Raw genomic sequence first — 24940 nt, forward strand, 5'->3', positions numbered from 1 at the left:
ACTCATACACATATGAAAAAAGAGTAAAAGATAAAAACTATAATAGCTATATTTTTGTTTCACCTAAAACTATTAATTGATCTATTATTTACATGAAGAAAAGATACAAAAATTATTTGTAGAGAAGCACTTGCAAATGGAAGACGGTAAAATCTCTGAATGGTTACCCTTGAATTAAAGGCATGTGGACTATTTCAAGATAAAATTGATGAACGGTGTTTTAACCATGCCTGGTAGTCAATAAAGATTTGATATCCACTGAGTTAGCTTAAGAAAAGCAGCGGGGTTATTGGAAGTATATAAAAACCTCTCTCCAAACCTAAGAGCAAGGAGAAGAAATGGGCTTTAAGAAGAACTGGAACCAGGAATGATCAAGCCACAGGAACCGAGGTGGCCACTCCCTCCAACCTTCCATCTCTTTCCTCCTGGGGCCCTGCTGTGTCATATTTCAGCTTCTGTCACACTGACAGGATTCCTCTGGTTCTCCCTGCATCGTCTTACCTCTGTTTCTTACCTACTGGGAAGAAAGTTCTACTCTCTCAGAGTTCTTTGTGCCTGAGTCCAAGTTCCCAGGAGAAAGATTACAAATGATCCATCTGAAATGCTGGCTTGCCACCTACAATCCATCCAGAATGGGACAACCTCCACAGGGGGACAAAGGATTGAGGAGGAAGACGGGTGTGAGTCTCAGGGGGAAATGGACGTTGACATGGACTACAGAAGAAATGAGCTACAAGGGAAAAGAAGAATTCAATGCTGTGCCTAGACCTGTCCAGCAGAAAAACTGCTTTGGAAGTTTATCAGGTCAAACTGTCCTTCCAAAAAAGCACCAAATGCTAGGAAACATGGTGTAGAGAATTCAAGTGTAAACATGTAACTGAGAAAGTAGAAACACACTATTTATGATTCAAAGCTGTCAGGAAAGATATCTTTTTACCAGGTATTTCAATAATAACTATGAAGGAAAGCTTAGCAGGAGCTTGTACATGTGTGCATACTAAGTCACTTTAGTTGTGTCCGACTCTTTGCAACTCTATGGGCTGTAGCTTGCCAGGCTCCTTTGTCCATGGGATTCCCCAAGCAAGAAAACTGGAGTGGGTTGCCATGCCCTCCTCCAGGGGATTTTCCTAACCCAGGGATTGAACCTGTGTCTCTTGCATCTCCTGCACCGGCAGGCAGGTCCTTTACCACTGGAGCCACCTGGGAAGCCCTTAGCAGGAGTTTAGAATATACTAAAGACACAGAGAATCTAGCCATTCTATTGTAAATATCTGGGCTTCAGGAACAACCCAACTTTTCAAAAAGCCAGACATATTTTACATCAACTGCACTGATGCATGGGAGATTCAAAGACGGCTGAGGTTGAGAGAAGATTCTCAGTTCATGAACTTACTGTGTCTTGTATTTGGTAAAATTACCCTAAATTTATCAAAAAAACAAATTTAATTGTAACATTTATTAGCATTCTAAATAAATGACATTTGGAAGTTTCTTTTTTCTTTTTTTTAAAAAATATTTTTGTTTTGCTCTGTATTTCAATTTGTATGAAGAACTACATTAATTGCCATTACGGTGTTTCTTTTTTTTTTTTTTTTTTTTGCAAATCTCTTTATTTTTTTATCATTGGAATAAAACTGCTTTATAATGTTGTATACTTTCTGCTGTGCAACCAAGTGAATTACCTGTATGTATATATTTATCCCCTCCCTCTTCAGCCCCCCTCCCAGCTCCCCCATCCCACCTCTCTAGGTCATCACAGAGCACTGAGCTGAGCTCTCTGTGCTATACAGCAGCTTCCCACTTGTTATTATGTAAGTGTTTCATATCTTTAACAAAACTGTAATTAGACCCCAAATGATTTACAATTGAGTTTGCATAGAAGACTTATCATATGTATATATTTAAGTGATTAATCAAAGACTGTAGTCATATTTACACCCATCATCATTCAAAGGTGTTGACTTTTAAAATTACTATAGTATAGTCTCTAGTGAATTAAACGATTCTTATAAATACATGCTTAGAACACTGACAATGTTCCTTAACTATGCACTGAAAATATAAATGAATCCAGTTCATTACCTAAGGTACTTAAAGAAAGATTTGTCTAAGCACTGATGATCATGGAGCCGATTGCTAAAGTGAGGTTTTCTTATCTGAAGAAACTACTAAAATAGTCTTAAGGGTGATTGTTTTTCTTTTGTGAGCTGGAACGGCATATTAAAAAGAAAAAAAAAAAGGAATGTAATTACTCAGAGGAACACTGAGTATCCCAGATCAGGATAAATTAATTTAGTTGGAAGACCATGTTTTATACTGAGGCTTGGCAAATAAATTTATAGACTTAAGTTTACACAGTATGACATTTTGAGACACGGTGTAGAAGTATCTAGAACTAAAAAATGGACCAGCAGTGATCAGCCTTTCAGTAGGAGCTGTCCTTTCCCCAGAGGCAAATGTTCCAATGCCTGCCCCATTTCTGGGTCAGTTCTTCACTTCTCAGCTCGCTGATGGTATAAATTAGAGGAGGGTGCTAGGCAGGCGCTGAAGGAGATTGGGTAGGGCTGCACATACATGTAGAGAAGGCAATGGTACCCCACTCCAGTACTCTTGCCTGGAAAATCCCATGGATGGAGGAGCTTGGTGGGCTGCAGTCCATGGGGTCGCTGAGAGTTGGACATGACTCAGTGACTTCACTTTCACTTTTCACTTTCATACATTGGAGAAGGAAATGGCAACCCACTCCAGTGTTCTTGCCTGGAGAATCCCAGGGACGGAGGAGCCTGGTGAGCTGCCGTCTATGGGATCACACAGAGTTGGACACAACTGAAGTGACTTAGCAGCAGCAGCACATGCGTGTGTCCTAACTCGCTTCAGTCGTGTCCTACTCTTTGTGACCCTATGAACCATAGCCCACCTGGCTCCGCTGTCCAGGGGATTCTCCAGGCAAGAATACTGGAGTGAGTTGCCATGCCCTCCTCCTGAGGATCTTCCCAACCCAGGGATTGAACCTCCATCTCTTCCATCTCCAGCATTGGCAGGTGGGTTCCTTACCACTAGCACCACCTGCGAAGCCTGTAGGCCTGCAGAGCATCCATGAACTCTGAGGACTGTATCACTCGCAGCTGGTGGGTGGCTCTCCTTAAAATGTGGACTGTTCAGTGCTTGTTACTTTAAACCATGGGTCCCAGTGCCAAATCTGAGACCACAGAGAAAGTCCTGCATCACATCCTGTTGCCGATGAGTACTTAAAATATAGACTTTTTACTACTCATTAGATACAAACAGCCTAAACTTTGGTATCTTTATTGCTAGAAACTTCCAACAATATCTGCCTGGAATCACCACTTTGGGAGCAACATTTAAAAGCCAAGCATGCATATTTTAAAGGAAATTGTGACTAAAAAGAGAGAAATCATGGCTAGAAAAAGTACTGAGAAAAACACAAATAAGCAAATAAAAATTGCCTGATTTCTTTCAAAGTCAATGACAGTTTCATCTGGAAAGGTAAAACCTACAAAACAGAATCAAGATGAGGCTGTATTTGCAGACATGACTCAATTGGTGTAGGCCAAGTTGAAAGAGATGCCATTAGCAAAACAGTCTATCAAATAACACAGCTGAATGCGGCTGAACACCCAACAACAGCAAGCAAACAGGCTGCCTGTTTCTGCATAGGACAAAAATCACGATTAAAAAAAAAAGAACTTTGAGAGCTAGGGAAGAATGGAGTACGGAAAATGGGTCCTTTGAGGCATTTATTTACACGTGGTGATATTAATGGATTGTGTGTTAGCCGTTCAGTCGTGTCCGACTCTCCACGACCCCAAGGACTGTAGCCCACCGGGCTCCTCCATCCATGGAATTCTCTAGGCAAGAATACTGGAGTGGGTTGTCATTTCCTTCTCCGAGGAAATTAACGGATTAGAGAACATCTTTCTGCACTGAGAATGTCTTTTTTTTTTTTTTCAATGAAGGAGAAGGAAAGAGTGGCTTTATTTCTTTGCCAGGCAAAGAGAGAGCACAGTGGGCTAGCGCCTCAATTACCATCAAGAATGTCTTTGATGAGTGAAAGTAAGAGGGATTGACGGGGTAGTGGGTCAGCATCCCTCTCCGTGTGTGACAAGCCAAAAGGGAGCCACGTTCCCCTAACCTCTCAGCAAGTGATGGAGTCAGTTTCCACCATCTGCACCCTGCTCTGTGTCACATCGTGGCCAGCCATCCAAACTCTTCTGAGCAAACAGCCAGACAACCACTGTCATCTGTGTGCAGATTTTTATGTGAGTTTCGATCCTCAAGAGGCAATGTGACACTATGAAGGAGAAAGGGGACAGCTGGAGGGCGTAACAGAATGTGTAGGGTCAGTGCTTTCAACCCAGGACAATCCTCTAGTTCAGATGGGTTTGGTGCGACAGCATTTGGTGCTTAACAAAAAAAAAAAAAAGAAGAAAGAAAAGATTGGAATTGTCTCACTTCAATTTCCTGATAATCAGCCTAAGTATCATTTTTATTTCTTAAATCTGAGCTGTAATGTGGGAGAGAATATAAAGTTCTTATGACAATTTAGGTAAAAGCTGAGATTTAAAAGGATTTTTATACTTGAGACCAGTCGCTTCAGGCTACACCTCCAGATGCCCCAAAGGCATGTCTTCAATCATCTGTGTCCAGATGAGCAATGGTATGTCACTTCCCAGTAAGTAACACATGTTCATTATAACTAGTTTTTCAAAGGCAGAAGAAACTATTTAAATGAATAAATATATTATGTATTGATAACTATGGTTAATATTTTGACATTTTTCTTCCCAGTTTTATTGAGTACATTTATTTTATGAAACTGGACTTTTACATATAAACACACAGAAAGTTTTGGCTCATTTAATATGATATTTGGCCAATTTACAAGGCCATTAAATAGCCTTCAAAGATAGGATGTTATTGAATATATTTCACTGTGAATATGTTTTTATTTTGTTAAACTTGGAACTTGGTTTTCTCTGCCTCTAGTTTCTGGACGTAGCATCAGCCATCAGAGTTACCCTCTGGTACCCCTATACCCCCATTCTCACCCTTCCCCTGGGAAGGGGGCTTCCTCAGCCTCTCCCTCTTCCCTTGTCTTTGGCCTTTGGCAGCCTGTCTATGTTTTATAAAGATAGGTTCCATGTGTCCAGCAGCGCCTGCTTCTGGGGATGCAAGTCAATCGAATTTAAAGGTTCAGTATTAGGGAGTTGTGCACCTGAGCCACATTCTGTATTAAGCTGATGAAGGCATTCTTGATTCTCCACCAGCCTTCTGCTGTATTATAATTCAACTGATTCAGAACTCAGAGGTGGAAAAGGTGTCATCTATTAAACTCTTCCAAATCACAGCCAGATTGTATTATAATTCAACTGATTTAGAACTGTTGCATTATAATTCAACTGACTTAGAATTCAAGAAAGGTGGGTCATTTATTAAACCCTCCCAAATCAAAGCCAAATGGTTTTGAAATTCCTATTCCAAACAATGCTGGGATGAACAGCCTTTTACAGGAACCTTTGTATGTTTCTTGAATGATTTCTTATGAGAAGCTAGTTCTTTGATGGGTGATAACTTAGTTTTACTGTTCATACTTTTAAGACTGCAAACATACGGACAGTTTACCATATCACTCTGGAAACATACTGCCAATGTTTAAATACACAGATGTATTGTGAATGCTCTACATGAAGAGAAACACAGCTATTAAGAGAAAGATCTTGAAGACAGAGGAAAGAACTGTTCTCAAGAAGGTCTTCCTTGACTGAGGGAAGAGACCCTTACTCTAATAAAGGTAAGGAAGTATGGTTAAACACAGAGGCTCTTAAGTTTAGAGATGGGACTACTAGAAATTTGAAAGAGTTCATATCTGAGAAAATTAGAAGTATATGTACTAACTGTATACACAATACATACATTTTAAATATCACTGGAAATTTTATAAAATTGTATTTTACATTAGCAACCAGGATATCCTATAACCAGTAGAGCACGATGGACATTAAACAATGAAAACTTCCAGGATCATCTCAGAGGAAATTAATAGTGCATCAAACTCATGTACCTCAAAATATATTCTCTATAACCACTCTTGAACTGGAAAAATATCCAACTTGAATTTTACTTAGTAAATGACTAAGTGGGCTTCCCAGGCGGCTAAGTGGTAAAGAATCCACCTGCCAATACAGGAGATGCAGGAAACATGGGTTTGATCCCTGGGTTGGGAAGATCCCCTGAAAGAGGAAATAGCAACTCACTCCAGCATTCTTGCCTGGAAGATCCCGTGGACAGAGGAGCCTGGAGGGCTACAGTCCACCGAGTTACAGAGTTGGACATGACCGAGTGATTTGAGAAAAGGCACGTGCACACAGATAGACACACACACACACACTGACTAAGCACATTTACTCTATAAACTTACTTTACTCCATAAATGATTCAGTCTTATAATAAGCCCTGCTAAGAACTTTCTTTCAAATGTTTTTTCTCTATTAATCTCATAGGAAGTTTTGTCCTTAATTTTGAAAGACATCTATTTGCAAAACAAGCTACAAAACAAGGTAGCTGTCACTATCTCAACATATCTAGTTATCAGACCCTCTCCTCAAGGTCATAGCTTTCACATTCACTGAAGCTAAGAAAGTATGCTCTGAATTCGAAAAATTGTTATTGCTTGACCCTTTACACAAAGAAATTGGCAACTGCTTGAATGACCTCATGACAAAGACAGATAGCAAGGAAGGTGAATATTTTAAAAATCTTTTCATCAAAATAGATTAAGAAAATGCACTTACTAATGGACTGCAGATTTCATTTTCTTCCCACTATCATTCATTTCAAGTGAAGCGCTGTAACAACATTCGTGGGCTACAACAACATCTCAGAGAATGTTTCCTATCCACAATTAGCCCCCAAGCTAAAGCAGGTTACTGTATGTAAGCAGATCCTATGCCAGAAATACATTCTTCATACGGCTGGGGGAGATTTAGAGAACAGTCTTAAAAATCTATGGGAAAGACCGAGATAATACAGAACAGGAAATTCCTTTTAATGTTGAAGTCTCTTAACCTGACAGCTTCCTCTGAAAAGTCAAAGGAGAACCACATTTTCCTGAGAAAGATTCATTTGGGTTTACTAAACCGACAATAAAATATTGATTATATTTTGTGGGATGCATTTGTTTTGCCGTGATGCTCAGTATAATCTTTTATTTGGGGGTGAATGCCACATTATTTAGAAGCTTCTGGGAAACTAAGAAGTTTCTGTTGCCAAAATTTAAACAAATTGCTCAGGAACTTTGATAGCTTTTTTCTAAAGAAAAAAAAGTATGACTTTTAGCACAAGGACAAACAAAGGTATTTTGCAGTTAGGCAAGGTTTGGCTCTGCCATCTTGAGCTGGGTTAGGCCATTTGAGGAAGAAACAAGTGGATTTCCAGACATTTCTTTGGTCACACACACACACACACGAACACACACTCTTCCTGACACACTGGTTTGGTAAAGACCCCTCATCACTTCCTCAGTATCCACATTCTCCTTCCTCTTCAGTAATAAAACTCCATAAAGCTAAGGATGGGATTGAGACCAGGTTCCCCCCAATGAGATCTACGTGAAAGTATTGTGTGAATTGCTACAGTCTTCTTAAAGACCATTGTGACTATCTTTGTCCTTTATTCCTTCTGGGGCCTGGCATGAGCCCCCGATGGTAGGAGCTCCAATAGCCATCTGGGACCATGAGGTAAGCAAGAGAAGATAGAGCAGAGGGCTGAAAGTAAAAACTCTGGATCCCCAAAGACAGAGAGCTGCCACATTTGCTCTGACTTTTCTAGTCAAAACTTAATTTGAGAGAGAACCAACTGTTTATCATGTTTAAGCCAGTGGTACTTTAGATTTTTCTACTACATCCAGCTAAATTTAATCTTAGCTAATTTATTGGGTTAAAAAGCAAGTTCAGAAGACAAACTAGAAGGGATTAAACCATCTCAGGGTCTGCCAATGATCTGTCTGTGTTAGAGTGTGGAACACAATCAAAGATCACAAAATGAAATTCTAAGTATCAGGTGGTGGTGGTTAGTTTCTAAGTCATGTCCGACCCTTGTGACCCCATGGACTATAGCCTGCCAGGCTCTGTCCAGGCGATTGCCCAGGCAAGAATACTGAAGTGGCTTGCCAATTCCTTCTCCAGGGGATCTTCCCAACCGAGGGGTCGAACCCAGGTCTGTCTCTTGCATTGCAGGTGATTTCCTGCCTTGCAGGCAGATTCTTCACCAAGTGAACCACCAGGGAAGCCCAAGTGCCAGGTGCTGATTAGTTGTGAGAAATCACACCCAGAATTGTCTCCTCTCTCTGTCAGGAGAAGGCAATGGCACCCCATTCCAGTACTCCTGCCTGGAAAATCCTGTGGAGGGAGGAGCCTGGTGGGCTGCAGTCCATGGGGTCACTGAGTCGGATACGACTGAGCAACTTCACTTTCACTTTTCACTTTCATGCATTGGAGAAGGAAATGGCGAGCCACTCCAGTGTTCTTGCCTGGAAAATCCTGGGGATGGGGGAGCCTGGTGGGCTGCCGTCTATGGGGTCGCACAGAGTCGGATATGACTGAAGCGACTTAGCGGCAGCAGCAGCTAGTCTGTCAAGAGTAAAGCTCCAAACTCAGATTTTTAAAAAAAATGCTATCTCCTGATTTTAAAATGCCTGCCAAAGTTAAAACATATATTAAATATGCATATATATTTTAAAATACACAAATACATACACACACATACACACATTGGCCATATATATCACACATATTGAAGGCCAATTGAAAAGCAGCCATGGAATGAATATAGCTTTAAAGCCACAGTTTTTGTCTTCTGGGTTAGACTGGCATTATATGTTCTGTAATTAGACTGGCATTTCAATGTTCTGGAGATGGAATTCCCTGCTTCCTCCTGGCTTTTGATGCAAATCAACACATAAAGGTAATATAGTAAGATGTGGGTGGGGGGTGGGGTGGTGTGAGGGGAGGAGAAAGACCAGATGACCATCGGATATCTTGATTGACTCTGCCTTTGGCCTTTACTTAGCCTTGTAAGTAGCATTTAGTTACCTAACCTCTCCTCGTATCCATGTCTTTTCTGTAAAACTAATTCTGTAAAATCATAACATAAAAGTGCTTTGTAAATTACAGGTCACTTTACAAATTAAAGGTATATCTGGTCAAGAATGAATACATTTAATAATTCTCCTTCACGGTCATTGTTAAGAGAAATCCTCTCTAGCACATTTTTACCTTGAGGACACTGGGGGGGGCTTTCCTATCTTTTGAACACAGAAGTGAACTAGAAAAAGCAGTCTACCCTTCCTCTATGTTTAAGTATTAAGTCATCGACCAAGATCTTCGTGATGCATTTCGACCAAACGTTATAGAATACTGGTAGCCAACAGTGACGTGTCTTTAACAGTAACACAGATACACCTTCTGAATACATTTCACAGTGCCCTGTATGCTGGGAATAACAAAACTAATAAAATACGCAGACACTAGACTAAGGAGAAACTGGAATTCAATATTTGATAATTATTTGTGCACGTGCTCCCTCTCCCTCTCTTCCTCTCTCTCTCCCTCAAATGATTTTCAGTACCATCTTTACCTGGGAAATACATAAGAGGTCTGGTTCAGTTTAAGCACTGAGGCTTCATTCATGCATTCATTCACATGTCTAATGTACTGATGGGATTACAAAAGAACTTCCTATAGAAGACCAAGGCAATATGAAAACTGTTTAAAAATTTAAGAAGCACAAAAGAGAGACCGTTTTCAGAAGCCCATTTAGAAAGATCATCTTTCTAGCATCAGAAAAGAACTTAGCTCCCTCAACAGTGAGCAATTCCTGACATTTAAATCAAGGGTCTCTGAGTCTGGAGCAGCTGAATCCAGTGCAGACTGAATGACTCCTTCCCGCCCTTTCCAACAGGGAAGGAGAACCTACGCCTTCCTTATTCCTTCAGCATTCAGGTCATCAGAAAGACTGCTGCACGGACTAGTATTGGTTCATTGTATGAAAATAAAATGGCTCTAATCTACTAGCCTCTCACACAACTCCAGGTTTTATCAGAAACATAAAAGCAGATACTTTTTTCCTACGAGGCTGAGAGCAGAATATTCCCCAGGTAAAGGCATGAACACGCACCAGTGTGGACATATAACGATGATCTCCTTTCCTTGAAGCTAGGAGGAGTTTCTGCCTATCTATTCCCAGTCTTGTGTCCCTCTAAAGCACAGATTTTTGGAGAGGCAGCATATTCCCCACCAGAGGATCACATTTCTGGAACTCTGGAGCAAAAAAGAACTTTTTTTCAAAGGAAGCTGCATACTATGTTTGTATAACAGATAGCAAAAGTGAAGTGGAAGGAGGGGCTCTAATTTTATTATAATGTGAAATGCTTAGATGTTGAAGAGTTTTGCATGCAGAAAGGATTCAACCCAAAAATACACACTTGAGGAAAGGGAATTTATAAATACATGATGGAGAGAAAAACCAAGAAGAAAGGTTGTTCTGAAATAGTCATCCCTTGGAAAGGAAAAGCTGAAGTGCATTTCGTTTATTTTTTAAAAGACTTTCATGTAATTTTAAGTTCAAGGTGCTAAGTCTTTCCCCTATTCTATTGATTGTGTCTCTGGAAAGATCTGTACTAACTGCCAATTTCACTACTTTTGTCCTGTACTCTTTGATAAGTGTTGGGGGTGGTCCCCAAGAAAAAATATCTACATTGCAGTTCATCCATTCAAATAAAGTGTGTCCAAGCATATATTCTTTCATTAAGTGGTACAACTCTGACATCCTATAAAAAATGAAGCAATACTATTATCCTTTTTGTTTTGTCAATCATATGTACTGACAGATAACAGCAAATTTCAAGTTGGTAAAGAAAATTCTCCATCTCGAGATTTTATATAAGAGGAATAAGATGTCTGAATTGGGAGGGTAACCATGTACTTGCGAGAGTGTCAATATATGTATGTTCATGTGTTTGTATATCTGTCTGCCTGTGTTTGTGGCTGTGGATAGTTGTGTGGTCATTCAGTTTCAAACGGAAAAGTTTTGAAAAACTCATTTTCCTGGGGTTTTGAGGTTTGACAAACCTCAAAAATGTACCTGTGATTTTCAATTTCACATCAAGGCTAGACCACAATCATTTCCAATATCACCAAACTATGCACACAGGGGAACCTAAAAAACTGTCTCATCTCCATGAAAAAATGTCTCAATTCCCAAATCAAACCACACAGCTTATCATTTTCAAACTAATCTTGTGATAAAACAGACTTTGATCCCTTTGCCAAAATTCCCATTGAAACTTCTTCTAATGCCATTTCTAAACACTGATCATCTTTTATCAAATTTCTTCATGAATATCTCATTTAATTTAAACCTAAGCATGCTCATCAGAGGCCTGGCAAAGCTACAGTAACGACATGCAGGTTGCCAGGTTAGACAGGAACTGAGCCCAGCTGGCTGACCCTCTCCTGCACCTTCTCATAACCCAACCAAAATGAGAAAAGGAAAATAAAGTCAAGGGAAAGTTCAGTTAACACAAACATTTGAGAAATCCCTGCTTGTTGGATTACAAATGGATCCAGACTGAAGAAAGGCACTGGGACCTCTTTGGGAATTCTACTTTCCAAGCCAGGATGTAATATTTGGAAGGAGAAAGCTGAAGACAGAGTAGGTTTTGAGGAGAGCAGTCCGTACTCGACTCATTATGCATTTAACTGTTTTGGATCAACAATATTGAGAGGCCCTGGGCAGACCTGGCCAAGCCAAACAGAGGAGCTGGTCTATGGCAAGTTCTTCCTGGTTCCGCGAGGTTCTTCTCCACCAGGAGTGGAGGCCAGCAGAAAACAGCCTATAAAACTGAAGCCTGCCTGGGGCAACTGTTAATAGTTCAATATACAAGGGGCATTTTTAGTGAGTTCTTTTCTCTCATAGAGGCCTTTCAAAGGTCACAAGACAGGGGAAAAAACACAAATGCAAAGTAGATTCAACACACTGATAAAATGGTAGATTCTGTCATCATAAACAAAATTCAAAGGCAAGTGAAACACAGAGAAGAAATACCTGCCGCAGACTTGGGGACAGAAAGGTTAATATCATTAAAATTTAAAGAGTATTTGCAAATTGCTAAGAAAAAGAACCACTTTCAAAAAAAAAAAAAAAAGGTTAATAATCCCAAAGTCTTTTAATAGGAATTTTTCAAAAAAGCTATATATGGCCAGTGTATTTAAAAAGTATATGAAGAAAGTGTTTAACCTCACTAATAAGAAAGGGCAATATAAAAATAAGATTCTATTTTTCACATATAAATTAGAGGGCCATGTTCAAACGATACCTGCGCTGGCCGTATCTTAGATATGGACCTACACACTGTATGTAGGAGTATAATTTGGTACACATTTTCTGCAGAGCCACTTGGCACAGGCAGCAAAGGCCTTAAAAACAGGCATCTTCTCTGAAGGAATATTCCCACCAGTTCAGAAATTTGTATTAAGGACATTATTAGAGATATGAGCAAAGATTTGGTCTCACCATGTTGCTCTTAACAGCCTGTGTGTATCTTAGTCACCCAGTTGTGTCTGACTCAGTGAATCTATGGACTGTAGCCCACCAGGCTTCTCTGTCCATGGAATTCTCCAAGCAAGAATACTGGAGTGGGTAGCCATTTCCTTCTCCAGGGGATCTTCCTAACCCAAGGATCAGACTAGGATCTCCTGCATTACAGGTGGAATCTTTACCATCTGAGCCACCAGGAAAGCCTATAACAGCCTAAATACATGATAATAGGTAATTACATGATACAAATAAATGCACATCCTGAAATGGAATACTGTGTGGCCATGAAAAATGATAAAGTAGAAATGTACTTCTTATTATGGAAAGAAGACTGCAAAATATGATGGAAAAGTTAAGTTAAAAAAGATAATATACAGTATGATGCTTCTTCGGGTAAACATTATTTATACATGATATATGTACATGTATGAATATATACCTATTACCTAGACAACTGCAAAAAGATCAAGATGGATATGTGCCAAAATATTAAAGTGTATTTTCAGAAAATTTTTCTGATTATTTTATCTTCTAAGATAAACACTTATTATAAGTAAAATAAAATGTGTTTTTAAAAAATGAATCAAAGAGAAAAACAAGAATCTAGATATAGAAGTCATGTTTAAAAAATCAACAATGTTTCTTTACATTAAGAATAATTGTTTAACTGCTCATATAACTCAGTAACAAAACAAAATCCAATCCAGTTGAAAAGTGTGCCAAAGACCTAAATAGGTATTTCTCCAAAGACATACAGATGGCCAATAGGCACACGATAAGACACTCACCATCTCTAATTGTTAGAGAAATGCAAATCAAAATTACAATGAGGTAACACCTCACTCCAGTCCGAATGGCCATTATCAAAAAATCTACAAGTAGGTGGCACTAGTGGTAAAGAACCTACCTACCAGTGCAGGAGACATGAGAGATGCGGGTTGGATCCCTGGGTTGGGAACAATCCCCTTGAGGATGATATGGCAACCCACTCCAGTATTCTTGCCTGGAGAATCCCAAGGACAGAGGAGGCTGGTGGGCTACAGTCCATAGGGTCACAAAGAGTCAGACACGACTGAAGTGACTTAGCACAGCACAACAAATGCTGGAGAGGGTGCGTAGAAAAGGGAGCCCTCCAACACCCCTGGCGGGAATGTAAATCAGTGCAGGTGCTATGGAGAACAGAATGGAGGCTCCTTAAACTGAAAACAGAGTTGCCAGAAGAGCCAGAAATCCCACTCCTGGGCATACACCTCTCTGTTAATAGCAGCACAATAACCAATACATGGGAACAACCTAAACATCAACAACAGATGCCTGGATAAAGAAGATGTGGTCCATATATACAATGGAATATTACTCAGCCAACAAAATGTATGCAATAATGCCATCTGCAGCAACATAGATGGACCTGGAGATTATCAGACTGAGTGAAGCAAGTCAGAAAGAGAAAGACAGTTACCACATGACATCACTTACACACGGACTCTAAAATACAACACAAATGAACATGTCTGTGAAACAGAAACAGACTCACAGATATAAAGAAAAGACTGTTTGCCACAGGGAAGGGAAGTCAGGGAGGGACGGACTGGGAGTTTGGGATTAGCAAATGTAAACTAGCATATATAGGATGGGTTAATAATGAGGTCCTACCACATAGCATAGGGAACTATATTCAATATCCTCTGATGAACCATAATGGAAAAGAATGTGAAAATATATGTATAACTGAGTCACTTGGCTGTATAGCAGAAATTAACACAACACTGTAAATAAACTATACCACAATACAATTTTTTTAATTTTAAAAAATAATTGTTTAACATTTAATTTGTAAAGATGCTATTCATGACAGCAATATTGAATGGAATACATTTAAGTCTAAATTTGAAATATATATGCAGAACTTAATTAGTAGAAATCTATAACTTTATTGAAGGATATGAAAAGAACTGGTTAAAAATGGACACACTATAGTCTTGACTTGGAAGGACTATAATTATAAAATGTAAATAATTCCCAAGTTAATTCTATATTTTCTATATTGAAATCAAAATCTTGGCTAGTTTCATTTGGAATATGTAACAATGAATTAAAACTTCATATTAAGTAATAAATATATGAGAAATGACTTAAAGAGAAAAAATAAGAAAATGGAGACTTCTCATGATCAGGTATTTAAATAGATTGTAAAGTTATAATAATTAAATCATTTTTGCAAAGCTTAAAAGTAATAGATAATAGGATGAACTATCCTATTATCCAGGATAATAAAAAATTCATAGGAGGCCAGGAGAAGCTCAAATACCCATAAACTTTTAGTGTATGACAAAAGAGGCATTCAATTAAATTGGAAAAGGATGAATGGCTGGTAAACACATGATGCTGGGGAAACTGGTTAACTATTAAAAAATAAAGTTAGACATCTTTGTCACACCATACACTAAAATAAGCTCCTGATAGATTAAACTGTGAGATGGGAAAATATTTCTCTGATATGGGAAATGAGAAAGCCATGCTACGAATATAAGCAAATGTAGGATCTTAAAGACAAAGTTTGATAGATTTGACTATATACAAATTTAAATCATCCATTTAACCACACTGTGATAAACAAAAGCAAAAGTCAGTGAGCTGGAAAAAACAATTGCAGCATGTATACAAATAGTTACCAGTCTTACTATATGAAGAGCTTTTACAAATGATCAAACCAACATACACCATAGTTGCAAAATGGTCAAAAACAATGACCAAGTAATCATCAAAGGACAAATACAAATGCCCAGTGAATGTATTAGAAAATACGCATTCCACAATAAAACGAAAACCATTGAATTTGCTAAAATGATACCTCTGTTCACCTACCAAATAGGCAAAGATATTAAAAACATTGGCACATGTTACTGCTGACCCTGTGGCAAACTTACTGCTGTGGTACTCTGCTGAAGTGAAGTGAAAGTCATTCAGTTGTGTCCAACTCTTTGGAACCCTATGGACTATACAGCCCACGGAATTCTCCAGGCCAGAATACTGGAGTGGGTAGCCTTTCCCATCTCCAGGGGAATCTTCCCAACCCAGGGATCGAACCCAGGTCTCTCGCATTGCAGGCGGATTCTTTACCAGCTGAGCCACAAGGGAAGCCCAAAAATACTGGGGTAGGTAGCATATCCCTTCTCCAGGGGATCTTCCAGAACCTGGAATCCAAACGGGGTCTCCTGCATTGCAGGCAGATTCTTTACAAATTGAGCTATGGGGTGGGGGGTGGGGGAACTCTGCTGATGGGAATGTAAATCTACGCAACCCTCCACCGCAGAACCGGACAAAATGTATCAGGTAGTTTACAGATGTTCACATCTCTTAATTAAGCAACTTTCAGAAATTCTTATTAAGGAAGTAATCAAAGGGGTCTATAAATATTTGTGTTTATCAAAACTTTTGCTCAACAACAGATGACAGGTCAAATAGATTATAGACTATAATAACCTAGCAAGTAAGGTCAGTATATAATAACTACATTATATTAGATATTTAATGACAGATCATTTCATGATATAACAAGTGAAAAATGTAGGCTACAAAACAGCAAGACACTAGTTTGTTTTAAAGTATGAGCAGATGTGCATACTGGGCAAATATTCAACGATATGTAAACAGTGGCTTTTTAAGGGTGATGAGATTAGAGGGTTTTCCCCCCTTTTCCTCCGCTGGTTTCATTCATTCCACACACACTGGCTTGCTATCGTGTGCCCAACATCTCTATAGGCTCTAAATTTTCTTCAAATGAATATGCATTACACTGTAATCAGAAAAAGTTACATTTTGGCAAAGTAAAAGTCCAGCATCTGAAACTGACTTCCTTCTTTTAAAAGTCTGGTAAAGGACTCAGAGCAACGAAGTGCATATTTAAAGTATAAAGTCACATCCCAGAGAATTGGGGAAATGTTCAGGTCACTCCACCTCTTACCTTTAGTGACACTTCCTAAAACATACTCACGTGTTACAGTTTGCCCATAGTTTGTTTCCACGACAGTGAATATAAACAGCATCTCAAGGACTCCTTCCTAATAGAGTTCTCAAAGATCACTTAATGAGCCTGACATCTCCTTAAGCCTTTAAAATCCATCCTTTCAAGGCAACCCCCTCCCTTCCACAACAGGATAGGTATGATTCTGACTTTGGAGATGGGGACGCTTGACTTGGGGTGCTACGGCTGGCCCGAGGCTGAGCCCGGCTTATAGCCGGGCAGGCGGTGGTGGGTGGGAAGGGCACCTTACCGCGGCTTGCTGGAAGGCGCCCTTGGTGTAGGTGCCACCGCCTCGGTAGGTGATGGCCGGGATCTCGCGGCTGAGCAGCGCGCACTTGTGTTGGTGCGCGCGGTGGGAGGAGATGTAATCGACGCGCGGCACCACGTTGTTCTTGGACGAGAAGGTCACGATGGCCACACGCGTGGCCGTGGGCACCACGGGGAAGTCCGACAGCAGCTTGCGGACGAACTTGAGCTCGCTGAGGAAGTTGGCTTGGCCCACGCTGGACGACTCGTCCACCAGGAAGACGAGCTCCAGGCGCTCGCTGAGCTCCCGCAGCCGCCGCACGCGTCGCCGGAACGCCTGGCCCAGCCGCTCCACTTTGCTCTCCGCGGCCGCCGCGTCCTCGCTGGGCGCGGGCGGCTCCGGCAGCCGCCCGGGGGCTCCGGGCGCCGCCTCGGGGAAGAGGCGGAAGCTGAAATTGCGCGACGGGGACAGCTGCTGAAAGGTCGCCCAGCCTGAAACCAGCGCCAGACCCCAGCAACAAAAGGCCAGGCGCGCCCACATTGCGCTAGAGACGGAGCGGCCGTCCGGAGCGCAGGCGTCTGCCCAGCGCGGAGAGATGCTCGGGCGCCGGGGTCGCCGAGGGGCGTGCGCGGCGCGGGGCGTGGGACGCCGGCCGCGAGCCTCAGCGCTCTCTCCTCCGACACTGGGGACACAGTCCAGACTCCTCCGGCAGCCCGAGAATTAGGGAGGGAAGGCGCGCGCTCGCTACCCCTCTCGCTCCCGTCTTTTCTCTCCCCTCACTCCTCCTCCTCCTCCTCCTCGCTCTCCCCGAAGCCTATAAAATGTTTGAAGGCAAGGGGGCAGTCAAGCAGAATCTCCCGCTGCCCTCCTTCTCTCCCTCCTCTGTCTCTCCCTCTCCCCTCGCCTTCCTCTATCTCTGCCTCTATCTCTCTCCTCCCCCTTCGCCTTCTCCTCCCGGGTTCAAGCCAAAGACTCTCGGAGATTCCATGACACCACAACCCCGCGTCTGTCAGGCTGTCAACATTCCCGCAGCAAGCGCACCAGCGCCGAAGCCCTGATTGATCCCATATGTCTGGCAGGAGCCGCAGAGGAATTCACTGGAGATGGATCCAGATACCGAGAGTGCCACAGTAATTGGAAACACTTTGTAGAGGAAAACACACACGGACTGGCCAGGGAGTTGAAAGCATCTTTTGAAAATTGCTTGCTCACCTTTTGTGTCTCTTCCCTCTCTCCGGAGAAACCTCAAAGCCTTCTCCACGAGGATGTTTTATTCGACTTTTGTGGTGGGGCTTTCCGATCGGTGGGGTGTGTGTGTGTCCTCTTGAGGGTCCTCTCCGATCACAATATATAGGGGTTGCATCTACCCCTATACAGCCCCTAGAATGACTGTTGTGGCGCTGCGCGCATCCATTTATTTATTCATCCGTTTGGTTACACCTTCATTCATTTAGCAAATATTTTTGAGCACCTGTTGTGTGCTAGGACACCTGGAATATAAGGAGGAACACAAATTGACATAGATCTTGTCCCCAAGAAACTTACAGGGTAACAAGTGATATGACCATTAACCACATATTTCATAAATAATGTATATACTTACATCTGACCATGCTAAATTCTATGAAGATCTCAGGCAGATAGACTTGACCTTGGAAAGGTCAGGGAAGCCTTCACTGAGGATGTGAAGTTTGTGCTGAAATCTGATGATGAGTAAGAGTTTCTATGCTCCAGTCCTCTCTTATATGCCCATGGCCTGTTTCAACAGGTGAGACTCACAGAGGCCTACCTCCTTGACTTTAAATGGGCACCTAACACATAACTACATACCTACACAGGTTGCCACCCTGGGGTAGTTATTTTCTTTCCAAAACAAAACCCTGAAAGGGGTAGTGCAAGTGCAAAGAAGAAGTAAACTTTGCAGAAGAGATGGAGTAAACTTTGCAAAAGTAATTCTAGTGAGGAGTCAGGAGCCTTGTGCAGATACATTTCTGCCATTATATAAATCACCTGAACCAAGACACTTCCAAGTCTTAGCTTCAGTTTCCATATCTGTTTCATGATGGAAATCAATAATCTCAGAATTTCCTTTGTCCCTAATGTCAGATGATTTAATTCCATCTGTATTTAATGAAACATCTTCACAGTGTATATAATGGTTGAAGTTTTAGGGCTCTGGAGTCTGTTTGCCTGGAATGAAATCTTGACTCCACCATTCAGTCATTGTATGACCTTGACATCAGTTTGCTCACCTGTAAAATGGAGTAATATTAAATAATAGCATATTAAAGTTATTGTGAAGGTATCATACAAAGTTCCTAGACTAGCACTTAGAATATAGCATGTAATCTACAAATGCTGATTGCTATTATTTCCACATTTGATAATGAATACTGTTCAGATCTTTATTTTTCTAGTAATATTTCTTAACCATCTGCCATGCCAGAATATTAGATACTGAGGTATTAAAGCTGAATAAGACTCATTTCCAATCTTCCAGAAGTTCAAAGGCTATCAGAAGAGAAAACAGACTTTGCAAACAATTATAGAGCCATAGAATGATTGAAAGGATGGGGAATAGGGAGCAAGAAGAAAAAATTCTCAATCTTCCTGGATCTTCCCGTGGAATAAGCAAGACCTCATTTAAGCTGAGACTGTTGAAAAAGAGAAAGTCTGTCCAAATTTCATCTACTCTGTGTTATTTCAAATACATCATTAAGAGCTAACATTTCAGGACCTTTATGTGCCAGGCACCATGGCAAACTCTATGTGTACTCACTCATATGTTCCCCACAAAAACCCAGAGAGGTAGACCATTGTTTTAGTACTTTCTGGTTACAAGCAATAGGCACCCAGCTTCTCCTCACTGTAAACAAGAAGGGATTGCTTGGCTCAGTAACTAAACTGGAGAAAGGGCAAGGGTGGATTTGTCTCAAAAAAAGCTTGGAAAAGGAAATCAAGAACGACCCAAGTCTTCCATTTTCCTCTTGCTTCTGTTTCTCTTAGAATGTTAGATTTAGTTTGTGTCTTCGGATTTATGGACGGAAAAGGAAAGACTTTTGCCCAGGAGCTCGAGTTAAAAACAATTCAACACAAACAATCACCACCATGACCTTAGAGAAAGATGTCACTGAAGCATGCATGGGTTATATGCCCATCCCTAGCCCAACACTAGGGAGGACATGTGCTGTGCTTAGTCGCTCAGTCGTGTCCGACTCTTTGTGACCCCATGGACTGTAGCCTGCCAGGCTTCTCTGTCCATGGGGATTCTCCAAGCAAGAATACTGGAGTGGGTTGCCATGGCCTCCACCAGAGGATCTTCCCAACGCAGGGACTGAACCCAGGTCTCCTGCACAGGCAGATTCTTTACTGTCTGAGCTACCAGGGAAGCAGTGGAATGCATGGGCCATTATAATTGCCCTAACTTAGGGCATATGCTTACTGTGGCAGAGACTCTTAGTCACCTATCTAGTACATCTCTTCTAGAAGGGTCTAGAAGAGAAATAGAGCTCCTGAGTTTTTGCTGGGCACAAAATTATCCAAAATGAAGATTATATATCCCAGCTTCCGTTGCAGATGGATGCAGCCATATAGCTAGGTTCTGGGCAATGATATACAAATCCTGGTTTTGTGTGGCAGCTTCAGAAAACCTCTTTTAAAAGACAGCTGCTCCCTTTGTCTGCTGTCTCTTCCTTTCATCCCTTATTCCATTTTCTACCTGGAACATGAACCTGGCAGCAGACGTCTAGCAGCCAGTTTGGATCATGAGAATAATGGCCACATTCAAGCAACAGGTGAGTAGTAATCCAGAAAGAGCATGGATTCTGCACACTTCACAGAGCAGAACCACCATACTCCTCTCAGACTGACTCTCTACCCCTTTTGAGTTTTCCTATTACATTCAGCTGAATTTGATCCTGTATAATAAACTCAAACCTGGAGCCATGGCAGCTATCCTCTCAATACATACTTTCATAAATGCTATGGGACAGAAAGGAGGATATAATGAATTACTCACTGCTCCAAAACACATCACTTGTTTCATTTCATTGCAGAAAAAACATGTATGGCCATGTATCATTCCAAAGGTTGTGAAGTACAATCTTAACATTGCTCTAGAAATCAGAAAGCTAGAAACATTTGGTGAACACAGCAAACAATTACAATATTGAGTCATATGAAATGGGAAAATAGCCAAGCTCAAAAAGAAAAATCGAGAAACTTCTGGGAAGCTTAATCTGCCCTAACATTGCGGAGATTCCTATAGAAAAGAGTTAAAAATCAGTTTTCGCAAGGACTTTCTGATCTTTAATTGGGGATAGTAACTTCACTTGGTGCCTGCTATATTACCTATAACTATGGTGAAGTACTTAGGAGTGGTCAACTCTAGCAGAAGTTTGTGATTGAGCAACTGTGGGCATTTGATAAAATTCTTCTTTTCTACATTTTTCATCCCAGCTTTTCTTGGAATTTTTGTCTTTTTTGGCACCAAAAAAAACCACCCAATTATACTAAAATAGTTATTAAAATGTTCTTTAAAATTATATTTGTCATATAGTAATGTGTACTTGTTCATGACCCTATTATATAATATTACCAATCAACTATTCTAGTAAATGCCTTGTATTCAAAGTATTGATGAAGTAACGATATTCTGCTGTGGATCTAAGTGCATTTAAAGTTTCCTGGATAATTCTGACACATACCCTAGGGGCAAGAGCAGAAGACCAACATACTCTAGCATTGTATATTTCCAATGAGCTAAACAGTCAGGTCTACATTACCTATGCTTGTGATAAGGAGTGGAGACTTAGAGAAATCTTGCCTGTATGTTATCAAGATTACTTCTCTGTGCTTGGCACTGCCCCCCAGAGCTCTCTAGTGTGTTATGCTCTTTGGTCTAAAGCAATGATTCTCCTGGAGGGTGATTTTGCACCCCACTGACTTCCCTACTCCTACTACCAGGGAAGACCAGGAAATGTCTGGAGATCTGTGTGTAGGGGGGGGGCAGTGCAACCGGCATCTAGTGTAGAGGTGGGGAATGCAACTAAACATCCTATGATGCATGGGACAGCTCCCACAACCATTCAGCTCAATGTGTCAGGAGTGCCAAGGCTCAGAAACTCTGGCCTGTATGACAATTAACAGACACAAAACAAGATAAACTTTCAGTATAGGAAGTAAGTCAGAGAGAGAAAGACAAATATGTGATATCACTTATATGTAGAATCCAAAATATGGCACAAATGAGCTTACCTATGAAACAGAAACATGGGCATAGAGAACAGCCTGGCAGCTGCCAAGGGTTAGGGAAATTAAAATGGAAAAGTCTTCAGAAGCAGGAGAGCAAGCCTTTGATATGCTTCTGCTCTGCCTGGCCACTGCTTGGATTCCGTGCTTACATGCAAGCATAGCAAGTCAGGCAGCACCTTAGATGAGAAAGGGAGTGGGTCTTGGAATTCTTGAGTCCCTGGAGGTCTGGCCAGCCCCCTGGGTTCTAACAAAATGCTATGATTCACAAGGTTAAACACACAGCATTGTAAAAAGGTTCAAGTAAAAGCAGAGCTGAAGTTTTGCATGTAAACCAGTCTGCAGCCTGGGATTATAAGCAGGAGCCCACCAAACTTTAATCTGAAGTCTCACCTGTTGGGTCAACACACCGCCTGGGACCTTTTCCCAATTGGGACTCCAGTTTGCTGTTAATGAGGGACTTCCCAGCGCTGTTTAAATCTGGATGTTGGTCAGCCCAGTTGCTGATATATGTGCTGTTACTATTCTCTATTGTTTCTATTTCTCTTCTTTTAATGACTGTATATTAAAATTAAGTCAATTAACCCTCTACTAAATATTGAAATTGTTTATGTGTGTGACAAGTGGTTTCTTTTGTTGAAGAGTCCTTCAAACCTAAAATAAAAATAAAACTTGCAGCAAAACACAAGAGGTTAGGGGATGGATGGAGAGGGAGGTTGAGGTTAACAGATGTAAGCTTTTATATATATAATGAATAAACAACAAGGTCTTACTGTTAGCACAAAGAAGTATATTTAGCATCCTATGATAAACCATAATGGGAAAGAATATTAAAAAGAATGCATGTTATATATGTACTGAATCACTTTGCTGTACAGCAATAATTAACACAATATTGTAAATTAATTATACTTCAATTGAAAAAAAAAACTTACACTCAAGCAAAAATTAAGACTGAGAAGCAACCTAAAAGTACTGAAATGACACCATAGCCAGACAAAGAAAAATGCCCTGGGATTCATCTCATGACATAAAGACTTCTGCGAGAAAGCAATGTGTGTTGGTGGTATAAGGGATGGGGGATACACCATATTTTTCTTGCTAGCTGCACACTGATAAACAAGAAACTGAACCTCAATCCCTGCCTATCCAATGGGACTTTTATTAGGGACATCCACCTCCACTCCACCCTTCACAGCAACCATCTTCCTGCATTAAAGCAGGTGCTGTAAAAAGGATGGATTTGAAGTAGGGGAGAGGGAAGGAGAAGGAAGAAAGCAGAGAGTGGTGCTAGCTAAGTGTCCTTCTGAGATGTCAAGAATCAAGCCCAGTTCATGGAAGCGAGGGAGGAAATGTTTCACTTTCCATGCATGCTGGGCATGAGGTCTTGTTTTAAAATCTATCACAGTGTTAGTGAACCACAGCGACAGGCAGTAGGGACAGGAAGAAGATGCCACCTGGTGACTGTATTTTATAAGACTATCTTTCAGTTGTGAATTTAATAAAAAACATTCTCCCCTGTACAGCGACTGTTTAAGTAGAATTATCTGAAGATGGAGTTCATGGAGTCCTAGCAGTGGACATTGTAACCAATTAAACAATTAAATAAAAATAAATGTTGTCAATCTGGCTTTAACACCTTGTGGTAGTTGTCGTTTAGTCGCCAAATCCTGTCTGACTCTCTTGCAACCCCATGGACTGTAGCCACCCGGCTCTTCTCCACGGGATTATCCAGGCAAGAATATTGGAGTTGGTTGCCATTTCCTTTTCTAGGGAATCTTCCCGACCCAGGGATTGAACCCATGTCTCCTGCATTACAGGTAGGCTCTTGACTGCTAAACCACCACGGAGGCCCAGTTTTAACACAAAATACAGATTTACAAAATGTTTAAATATGTATCATTTTATGTGCTTATTTCATTTAACCTTGCCATAAATCCTCAAGTAAATATAATGGGCATTCCATTTCTATAGGTGAAGAAATAGGGCTGTATGAAGTGGCCATAATGTCTGGAAATAGAAATAGTTTATTGCTATTACATTTTAATGCCTGGCATGTTTAACGTGTTGGCTCTTGCTAGCAATGCAAGCTTGCAGTGAAGGTGGCAATTAACACATCATTTGTGTCCATCACTGCATCAGTATCTATAGTGCACGGCCTTAGATAACCTGATCTCAAACCTGACCCTTTATCCTTGAACCTATCCTCAGCTAAACTTTGTAAGGGCTTACATCTTGAACTGGTGAAAGGCACATTGATTGAGAATTTTTCATGTGGTAACAAAAGGTACCCCCAGTTTCTAGAATGCTCTTGGACTATTGTGTTTACAGTGACCATTGCCTTTACTTCTTCAGAGATAGTCATCCACAAAAGAGCGTGCCCAAAACATTGTCTGCGTCCTTGAATTTATGAACCAACTTTCCAAAGGTACTCTCTTCCAGAAGGACATGCATTGAAGGACTCTAGATTCACTGACAGGACCAGCCCTCATGCCCACTTAGAAGTAAGAGCTTAATGTGTTCATCTTTCATCATTTTTAACCTGTAAAAAATAAAACAGTATCATTTATATTCATAGATATTATATCCAAGGTCAAGGCTTGAACCAAACTCAGTTTGTGATCTTCACCATAATTCTGGAGGTTGCTCTGCTAAAAACAAACAGTAATAATGATAAAAAATTTTTAAAGGCACATTCTTTTTATCTTTATCTCATTTTTTTTCTCCCACCAGCATGTGGAATAGAGAAAGATCAGAAAAGATAATTAGTTTCCTATTGACAAACTATGACACCACAACTCGCA

The 24940-nt window shown here is 40.8% G+C and overlaps 1 protein-coding gene across 1 annotated transcript in view; it reads right to left on the reverse strand.

Annotated features, from left to right (window-relative positions):
- SVEP1 (sushi, von Willebrand factor type A, EGF and pentraxin domain containing 1) overlaps positions 1–17426 on the reverse strand; it is a 202616-nt gene extending 185190 nt beyond the window's left edge. The window contains exon 1 of the mRNA XM_068973794.1: positions 16890–17426. Coding sequence (XP_068829895.1) covers positions 16890–17426 — 537 coding nt within the window. The remainder of the gene's footprint in view (positions 1–16889) is intronic.
- Positions 17427–24940: the final 7514 nt, after the last annotated feature.

This window comes from Capricornis sumatraensis, chromosome 6, assembly GCF_032405125.1.
Source record: "Capricornis sumatraensis isolate serow.1 chromosome 6, serow.2, whole genome shotgun sequence".
NCBI lineage: Eukaryota > Metazoa > Chordata > Mammalia > Artiodactyla > Bovidae > Capricornis > Capricornis sumatraensis.